Source organism: Drosophila obscura, unplaced genomic scaffold (assembly GCF_018151105.1).
Source record: "Drosophila obscura isolate BZ-5 IFL unplaced genomic scaffold, ASM1815110v1 contig_200, whole genome shotgun sequence".
In the NCBI taxonomy this organism is placed as follows: Eukaryota; Metazoa; Arthropoda; class Insecta; order Diptera; family Drosophilidae; genus Drosophila; species Drosophila obscura.
This window is the reverse complement of record NW_024542791.1, coordinates 5,599,260-5,608,986: the sequence shown is the minus strand read 5'-3', so window position 1 is coordinate 5,608,986 and position 9,727 is coordinate 5,599,260. Positions and strand designations below refer to the sequence as shown.

At 57.2% G+C, this 9,727-nt stretch overlaps 1 protein-coding gene across 1 annotated transcript in view; it reads right to left on the bottom strand.

Moving 5' to 3' along the window:
- Positions 1–1,726: 1,726 nt before the first annotated feature.
- LOC111080276 overlaps positions 1,727–9,727 on the bottom strand; it is a 117,493-nt gene continuing 109,492 nt past the window's right edge. The window contains 8 exon segments of the mRNA XM_041593903.1: positions 1,727–2,182; positions 2,266–2,691; positions 2,762–3,236; positions 3,238–5,990; positions 6,073–7,077; positions 7,148–7,342; positions 7,412–7,612; positions 7,892–9,604. Of these exon segments, the coding sequence (XP_041449837.1) occupies positions 1,941–2,182; positions 2,266–2,691; positions 2,762–3,236; positions 3,238–5,990; positions 6,073–7,077; positions 7,148–7,342; positions 7,412–7,612; positions 7,892–9,604 (7,010 nt within the window). The 3' untranslated portion in view covers positions 1,727–1,940.

Genomic DNA, 9,727 nt, shown 5'->3' with positions numbered 1-9,727 from the left:
AATATTTTTTGTGCACTCGCTTAGGTACATCGAAGTGCGCCCATGTGGTTGTGGTATTAAGAAAATAATTTCAATTTTATGCCTGGCATGGAACGGATTCAGATTTGGGATAGGATAGGATCAAAGTATGGAAACCTATACACAATAATGCGCTACCTAAAATACCATAGAGTTTTGCTGCCTGCGTATTATTTACAATGTCTGTCTCTTTGTGTACGTGTCTGAGTGCGAGTTTATATATTTTTGTATGGTATTTTCACCATAAAGAAGTGCTCTTCTGTCTCTCAACGCTTCACGTTCGGCTTAAAGTAGTGACTATACATTTTGTTTACGTTTAATAATATTAATTTAAAACTTCATTTTAATAATTTAATTATCCAGGCTAATCATTCCCCCCTCTCCTATATATGCCTATACTCAAATTAAACTCCCATCAAGTACAGTTGCGCTCTATGAACTGACACCGGAAACGAAAATTCGCTGCATAGTTTCCGGCGCGTTGACAGCAGCGGACTCTCCCTTGATGAAGCAAATATAAGTTGATGGTGGTGTTGGTGGTGGGGGGCGGATAGGGGGCGCGCTGGTTCGTTGCCTTTTAAAGTACTCTTTATACTTGGGTTCCCTACATATTAGTAAGTTTAGTGGAAGTATCTCTTTTGCATTAAAAACAATCACAACAATTTAATATTAATTGACTAAGAAACTACAAAAATAATTGGTTAAACATAGTAGAGGCTAGTGGTACAGTACAGTACAGTGGTAAGTAGTCGTGGGTGGATAGTGTTCAAAATCAAATCCTCCATTAGTCGTCGTCGTTGCAATTAAAATTAAAACAAACCTAGTATTTTTCCTATGCATTAGATGGACAGTATGTATCGTTTTGTGCGCTGTTTGGACGCCTCAGTGGCAGTAAAAGGTTATTATATACTTTTTTTCTCGAACGTACTTCCATGTGCTTCGAGCTTAGAGTTTGTGTATCTGATTGTGTGTGTGTGTGTGTGTGTTTAACTCTTGAGCTCTTGTACAATCCATCAGAGACAATCGTTGGCATATTGTCAAGTGGTTATAGCTGACACAAGCGGAAGGTTCAGCGGAAGGTCTTACATACTGCTAGAGAGAGTATTCTGTGGTGCATTGTTCGTTTGTGTTGGAAAATCAAGGCAGTTTTCAATTTTAAAAGGCGAGTTGAGTTCATATTTAAAGTTACAGGAAGTGTGTGTGTGTGTGTTTCTGTGCTATAATACAAAGTGTCGTTGGTACTACCCACACCCTAAATATTTATAGGAAGTCTTTAGTCATACATATAATACGCATGTACATATAACAGAATATTAATATTGATAATCGACTAATGAAGAAGTTGTCGTTAGAGGACGAGAATTCGTTTGTAGCTGCACTCTGTGTACCCCCGCTTCGCTCCTACATCTACATCTCTTCTGTTTTGGCAGTTTCTGGATTCGATTCTATTTTTATGCTGGAAGCTAAATACTCTGCTACACTACGCAAAATTCTCATATTAGTGGGGGAGAGAGAGAGAGAGAGAGAACACTAAATGTTAATACAAATAATAAAATTATTCTCTTAAAGTACTATTATTATCTTCTGCATGCATGCATTTTGTTTGCATACAAAATTCTCGCTTTTTACAATTTCATTTTCATTTCGTTCTACGGCCATTATTCCGGCCGTGTCATTCTTTCAGCTCACAAATTTACTTTTGTTTTTCTTTGATTCATTCTTCGCATTTTCATTGAGATATCATTAGATGTGTTTTGCATTTTGCAGAACTTTTTGCACGTGCCTTTCAAATATTCACATTAATTTAAAATTCTGTGAAAATATTACCCTTTTTTTTCTCTGGTAGTTTTTTTGTTCTTTCTTATCGTCTAAGGTGTGTTATAGCTAGGTGTGTGTGTTTGTTTTTGTGTCCGGTGTAGTGTTTAGGATATGTAGTCCGGCGTTGGCTCGGGCACAGCGTCGGGATTGGCAAAGAGCGGATTGGGGAACTCTGGCGGATGTGGCAGGGGCGCTATGGTCTTGGGTCGCCTTCTGTAGGCCATTAGCCAGCAGGAGACGGCCACGGCGACGGCCACAAGTGCCAATAGAGCCGTGATGACCAAGGCAATGATCAGTCCCACCATCGATACGCATATATCCTCCACTCGCTGTGCCGCCGGTTTGACTAGAGGATGGCAGACGAAAGGAAAGGAAGCAAAGGGTTAGTGTTTGTCATTGAGAATGTGCGGAATGGGGGCTACTACTCACTGTTGGCATCATTGAGGCCTGGACCGCTGCGCTTCTCGAATGTGAGAATCGCATTCGATGAGATGGTTATCTCCTCGCGCAGCTGACCCTCAACCCCCGAGTTGGTGGCAATGGCAGTCGTGTCGCTCGAGTTGTCGGCTATGGAGCGGCGACGTCGCCCAAAGGCATTGTAGCCACCACAATTGACCGGCTGGCAGCGGCCGAAGCAGACGCGTATGTTGCACTGGAATCGTATGTTGTCGCTCGAGGGGAACTTGAAGGCATTGAAGCTGGCCAGCAGACTGTTGGTGTCCGGATTGTATTCCCAGTTGCCAAAGATGCTCGTGTCCGTGGCACAGCCGTTCTCGTCCGTGACCAGATACTCGTTCTGGACATTATCCTCCATGGTCTTGGCAATGCAGGAGCGAGCAAAGCCACCATAAATAGCTGTGGGCAGAGAAACATAAGAGGATTAGGATACTGCTGAGACATGGTCTTGGGGGCTTGATTCTCTTACTGGCTGGCTCCACATCCACTTGCAGCTTGAGATTGTCGCCGATTTCGGCCGAATTGATCTCCTCGCCCTCGTTGGTGATGATGCGCATCTGGCAGATGGGCGGCGGTCCGGTGTTGGCAATGGTGCCGGCTGTCGTCAGCATGGACACATTGAAGCCCAGCGTGACGTTCTTCTCGCCCGTCTGGTAGACGCACTTGATGTTGTACGCCTGGGCCTTGTAGGTGACCAGCTTGGGATGCTTCTGGATGACCAGCACAAAGCTGGCCACATCCTTGACCGCCTGCATGCCACAGCTGCCGAAGTGAACGCGGAAGATTTCGGTGCGTGGCACCGTCTCGCCATTCAGATTGACCACACGACGGCAGTCCTCGTCCTTGCTGTGGCCCTTCACGTACAGGACCCCATTGAAGCCGGGCTCCGTGATGTGAATCTCGACTTGAACGCCATCGGCCAGGCAGCTGACGACCATGTCGGGTCCTGGGGAAGTCGGTGCGGAAGTTGGTGTGGTTGCAATGCAGCTCCGGATTGCCCGTGTAGCCGGTGATGCACTGGCACTGGGCACGATGGTTGACGGCATTGCAGAAGGCATTCACTCCGCACACCTTGGTCAGGCAGGGATCCTCGCAGGTCTTGGTATCCAGATTGCAGTAGCGATTGTCCGCGCACTGGTCGTTGGTGGTGCACTCGGGCGGCTCCTCCGGCTGGCACTCTCCTCGTGGCGTCAGCCGGTAGCCCAGCTCAATGGGACAGGTGCAGCGTCCGCGCTCGTCGATGACCATGCCGCGCTCCAGCGCGCACACGCAATGGCCGCTCTCGTCGATGCGGAAGCCCTGCTCCACCTGGCACGGGGTGCAGTACTCGTAAATGTCCAGCGCGGTGCCCGGCGGGCACACACACTGCCCGTCCACGTCGCGCACGAAGCCCTTCTCGATGACGCAGAGCGATCGCTTGTCGCACTGCACCGCCGCATTGCCGGTGTAGCCCTCGAGGCACTCACAGATCATGGTGCGTACGGGCAGGGTGTCGCGCACACGGCACTCGGCATTCACGCCGCACGGCTGTGTGGCATTGCAGGGATTCACGCACTCTCCGCGCAGACAGGCCCTCTGGCTGGGGCAGTCCCCGTCGCTGATGCAGATGGGCGCATGCCGTTCGGTCTCGCAGCCATTGCGTCCGGGCACAGTGCCCGGCGGGCAGGCGCATTGGGGTCGATGCTGGTACACCTTGCACAGTTCGTCGCGGCCGCAGATGGCCGTCGTGGCGCACGGATCGTTGCACTTGCCGTTCACACACGCCCGGTCCGTGGGACACTCGTCGTCGGTGCGGCAGCCGAGCGGTGTGCAGCCCAAACGGGCATTGCCACCGTGTCCCGGCGCACACTCGCACACGGCCCGATGGTTGATGGCCAGGCACTGGGCATTCGAGCCGCACTGTTCGCCCTGGCAGGCGGGCACGCAGAGTTGGTTGCGGCACGCATGCGTGCCGGGGCAGTCCGCGTTGATGTGGCACTCGCTCTTGGCGCACTCGAACTCGGGATTGCCCTCGTAGCCCTGGCGACACGTGCACACCGGCTTGTGGTCCTTGATGCGGCACTCGGCGTTCACGCCGCAGTTGCACGGATCGCGGCAGATGCCGTTCAGGCAGGACTTGTCGGCGGCACAGTCAGAGTCGGAGATGCAGCCGCCCACCTTGACGATGCCGGTGGTGGGCTTGCAGCTGCCGCTGCCGCTGCTGATGTAGCCGTCCGGGCAGATGCAGATCATGGTGCGTACCGGGGACGTGGGCGTCACCTGGCACTGGGCGGGGCGTTGGCAGGGCTCCAGGACGAGGCAGGGATCCACGCACTGTTCGCTGATGCAGGCCTGTCGCGACGGGCAGTCCGTGTCCAGCACGCAGACGGGCTGTGGCTGTGGGCGGCAGTCCACGTAGGGATTGCCGACATGGTCGGCGGGACAGCGACAGACGGCCAGGTGATTCTGGGGGCGGCACTCGGCGCGCGGGGCACAGGCATTGTGGTAGACGCAGGGATTCACGCACTGCTCGTTCTGGCAGGTCTTGTCCGTGGGGCAGTCGTTGTTGCTGCTGCAGCCGATGATGCGGCAGCGCTCGTAGGGATTGCCGCGGTAGCCGCTGAGGCAGCGGCACTGGGCGTGGTTCGACTGCACGAAGCACTCGGCATTGGGGCCGCAGGGATCGTTGATCAGGCAGGGATTGATGCAGTCGCCGTTGATGCAGGCCTTGCCCGAATCGCATTCCCCGTCCACGCGGCAGCCGATCGAGCGGCAGGCGGCGTAGGGATTGCCCTCGAAGCCATCCTGGCAGCTGCAAACGGCGCGATGTTGGGTCACCTGGCAGATGGCATTGGTGCCACAGTTGCAGGGATTGCGGCACTGGCGATGGATGCACGCCTCCTGGTCGGGGCAGTCCTGGTCGCTCTCACAGCCCGGCGGACTGGCCAGCACCAGTTGGCGGCACTCGCCACTGGCGTCCGGCACCTGGGACTCGGGACACTCGCAGACCATGGTTCGCACTGGCACACTGTCGAGGACACTGCACTGGGCGGTGCGGGCGCAGGGCGAGAGTTCGGTGCACGGGTTCTGGCACTTGGCATCGATGCAGGCCAGGCCGCTGGGGCAGTCGCCGTCATCGCGGCACACGGGCTCGACGGGTCGGCGCTCGCAGTAGGCGTACGGATTGCCCAGAGGCATTTGCTCCGGACAGCGGCAGACGGCGCGATGCTGCAGCGCCTGGCAGATGGCGTTCTGGGCGCAGGGATTCTGCTGGCCGCACGGATCCACACACTGGTTGGTCAGACAGGCCAGGTTCGAGGCACAGTCGTAGTCCGAGTGGCATTCGAGGCGCAGGCAGCGCACGAACGGATCTCCCTCGAGGCCGGCGGGACAGCGACAGTTGGCGCGATGATTGCGTCCGTAGCATTCGGCATTCAAGGCGCAGGGATCGACCACCAGGCAGGGGCTGATGCACTCGCGATTCAAGCACTGCTTGTCGCCGCTGCACTCGTCATCCGACTGGCAGCCGATGGCCGCACAGCCGAACTGGGCATTCCCGGAGAATCCTGGCTTGCAGTAGCAGATGGGATGATGGTTCTTCACGCTGCACTCGGCATTCGGTCCGCAGTTGCACGGACTGATGCACTGGGCATTGATGCAGGTCTCCGTCACGGGACAATCGCTGCTGGACTTGCAGCCCACGGTTATCACATCGGAAGCTGTACGGATGGGAGGAAAAATGGGAGAGATGGAGGGTTAAATCTATTGGCAGGAGTGATGCTCAGTGAGTGATGTACGTACGTGGCAGACAGCGTTCCTTGGGATCGCCCGTGTAGCCGGGCGGACAGCGGCAGATGGCCTTCCGCTGCTGCACATGGCAGTAGGCACCGATGCCGCACGCATCCGCAGCACAGGGACTCACACACAGTTCGTTGCGGCATGTCTTGTCCCTGGGGCAGTCGTCGTCACGCGTGCAGCCCGGCTCTGGACTCTTGGGCAGTCCGATCTCCGTGGAGTAGCACTCGATGCGGGGATTGCCCTGGTAGCCAGCTGGACAGCTGCACTGGGCGTAGTGATCCCGCGAGGTGCACTGCGCATTGACGCCGCACTTCTCGAGGCGGCAGGCGTCCAGGCAGTTGCCGTTCGAACAGACCTCGGGATTGGCGCACTCGGAGCTGTGCTGGCAGCCACCGCTGGGCGGGGCAATGGGTCGCCTGATGGCCACACAGTTGCCGGAGCTATCGGTGACCGTGTCGCTGGGACACTTGCAGATCATGGTGCGCAACGGCAGGGTATCGAGCACGGCACACGTCTGCTGGGGGCTGCACACATGCGGAGTGGCGCACGGATCGGCACAGCGTTCGTTGATGCACGCCAGCTTCGAGGGACACTCGGCATCCTGGGTGCACTCCGGCGACTGTGGGGTGCGCTGCGGCATATCGCACTGGACAAACGGATTGCCCTGGTAGCCCGCACGGCACTCGCACTGCGGCTGATGGCGTCGTCCCACACAGATGGCGTTCAAGGCGCAGGTCTCCTGCTCGCAGACGGGCCGGCAAACGCGGTTGAGGCGATCGCAGGCCTCGTGATCGGCACAGTCTTCGTTGTACTGGCAGTGGCCGGTTATGCAGGCCACGAAGGGACTGCCCTGAGTGCCGGCCGGACAGCTGCAGACAGCCTGGTGATTCTGCGGCAAGCACTCGGCTCCACTGCCGCAACGCACCTGTCCATGGGTGCACGGATTCACGCAGTTCTCGTTCAGACAAGCCTTGTCGTAGGGACAATCCGCATTTATTTTGCATTCAGCTGTAAATATAAAAAAGCGAATTTTTAGGGCTTGTCAAGCGGCTCTCTCGCTCTCTCTCCTCCCACTTACGTTTGTAGCATTGGACTTGCGGATCACCGCCCCAGCCAGCGGGACAGTAGCATATGGGACGTGAGTTTTGCACACGACATTCGGCATTGCCGGCACAGGGATTGGCCTCGGCACACGGGTCCTGGCAACGCTTATTGATGCACGCCGTCGTCGGTGTGCACTCCGAGTCGTGTGCGCAGCCAGCTGTGATTTGTGCTGCAAAAGATGATCGAATAATGTTATCGATCCATTAGGGGGGGGGGCCAATCGATAAATGCAACTTACGTGGCTGGTAGCAGTTGGTAAAGGGATCGCCTTGGGTGCCTTGCGGGCAGCTGCAAATGGCGCGATGCTGCTGGGCCAGGCACTGGGCTGTGCGGGCGCACGGTGAGCCATCCAGGCAGGGATTGACACAGTTGCCAGCGCGACAGGCTTCCGTGTCCTGGCACTGATCGTGCGATGTGCAGCCCAGATCTTGAGCGGGTTCTAAATGGAGAGGAAAATGCAGCAAATTAGCAGCTGTATAAATATATGTGGCATAGTGGCAGGTGCGAGAGTTAAGAGTTAAAGAGTGCGCGATACAATATATATGTACAACTGCAAAGGTGGTGCATATATGCGCTCTAAAGATCGGGTTTATATATATTTATATATTAATATTTTTCACACAATAAAAAAGTCTCTGCTGCAATGAGATAAAAGCAAACTCAAAAGTAAAGCAAAGCGAAAGCAATGAATCGATTCCGACTGGGACCGATGTCTCACCTTTGCGACATCCAATGTCAGCATCACCCACATAGCCGGGCTCACAGCGGCACGTCATGGTGCGCAGGGGCAGTGTGTCGACCACATCGCAGATGGCGTTGGCCCCGCACGGATGGGTGACGGCGCAAGGGTTCTGGCATTGGCCGGAGAAGCAGGCCAGCCGGCTGGGACACTCGGCGTCCATGGTGCAGCCCTCGGGCTGCACGGGCACCAGGTCACAGCGTACGGCGGGATTGCCACTGAAGCCCGCCGGGCAGCGGCACTGGGCGCGATGGTTGTCCACACGGCACTGGGCAGCGATGCCGCAGCTGCACGGATCCTCGCATCTCTCGTTGCGGCAGGCCAAATGGAAGGAGCACTCGTCGTCGCTGCGGCACTCGGGCCGCTCGCAGCGCACCAGCGGATTGCCGCGGTATCCATCCGGACAGTGGCAGCGCGCGCGATGGTTGAAGTCGGCGCGACAGGTGGCTCCTGTGCCGCACTGGGTGAAGCCGCACGGATCCACGCACTTCTCGTTGATGCAGGCCTCGGTGGGGGCGCATTCGGTGTCGGAGCGACAGCCGAGCAGGTAGCAGTGCTGCAGGGCATTGCCCGTGTAGCCCTCGTTGCAGACGCACAGCGGCCGGTGCAGCTGGACGTGGCAGCGGGCCTGTGGGGCGCACAGATTCGACTGCTCGCAGGGATTGCGGCAGGCCTGGTTGATGCAGGCCTTGTCGTTGGTGCACTCCGCATCGCTGACACACTCCGGCTGCGGCTGCTTGGGCTGCTCCAGCTGCGGCGGTATCTGCCGCAGGCACTGGGCGTACGGCGAGCCGTAGAAGTCGGGCGGACAGCTGCAGACAGCCTTGTGGTTGATGGCGCGGCAGATGGCGTTGAGGCCGCAGGCCTGCAGACAGGGATCGCGGCACTTCTGGCTGACGCACGCGCGATCGCGGGAGCAGTCCTCGTTGATCACGCACTCGGGATAGCTGCAGGTGGCAGCGCCGTTGTGGACGCGGCAGATGCCGTTGCTGCGGCAGGGTGACGGGTTGCAGGGATCCACTGGCTCCGCCTGGCGCGGTGCCTCGCACTGGACGAACGGATTGCCCACCATGTTGGCGGGGCAGCTGCAGACGGGACTGTGGTTGATGGTCTGGCACACGGCTCCGTAGCCGCACTCGCCCACACAGGCATCCACGCACTTGGCATTGATGCAGGCCCTGTCCTTGGCACAGTCCGAGCTCAGGGTGCACTCCGGGCGACAGCCCTGGGCCAGCGGATTGCCAAAGAATCCTGGCAGGCACTCGCACACGGCCTTCTCGCTCTGCACGCGACACACGGAATTGGGTCCGCACGGCGAGGGGTAGCACGGATCGGAGACGGGCGGCGGCGCCAGCAGGCGCGTGCACTGCACAAAGGCGTTGCCCGTGTAGCCCGTCGGACAGGAGCAGATCGGTATGTGGTTGTTCATGTTGCACCTCGCCTCGAGGCCGCAGACGCCCGGACAGGGATCCACGCACTTGTTGCGCACACAGGCCCGGTTCGCCGGGCACTCGGAGTTGCCCACGCACTCGGGGCGGCAGCCCTCGTAGGGATTGCCAATGTACTCCGGCTGGCTGCACTCGCACACAAAGCTCTGGCCGGTCACGCGGCAGTTGGCATTGGTGCCGCAGGGCGATGGATAGCAGGGGTTCTTCGGGGTGGCTGCTGCTGGCGGCTCTTGCAGTGGTGGCTCTGCAAAGGGTGGAGATGATGGAAGGTTAGACGGGTTAAATGGAGTCCTGCAAGTGGAGGTGCCTGCCTGAATACAATATGCAAACTTGTTTTGGGTGTTGTACAGTGGGACTGGGACAGGGA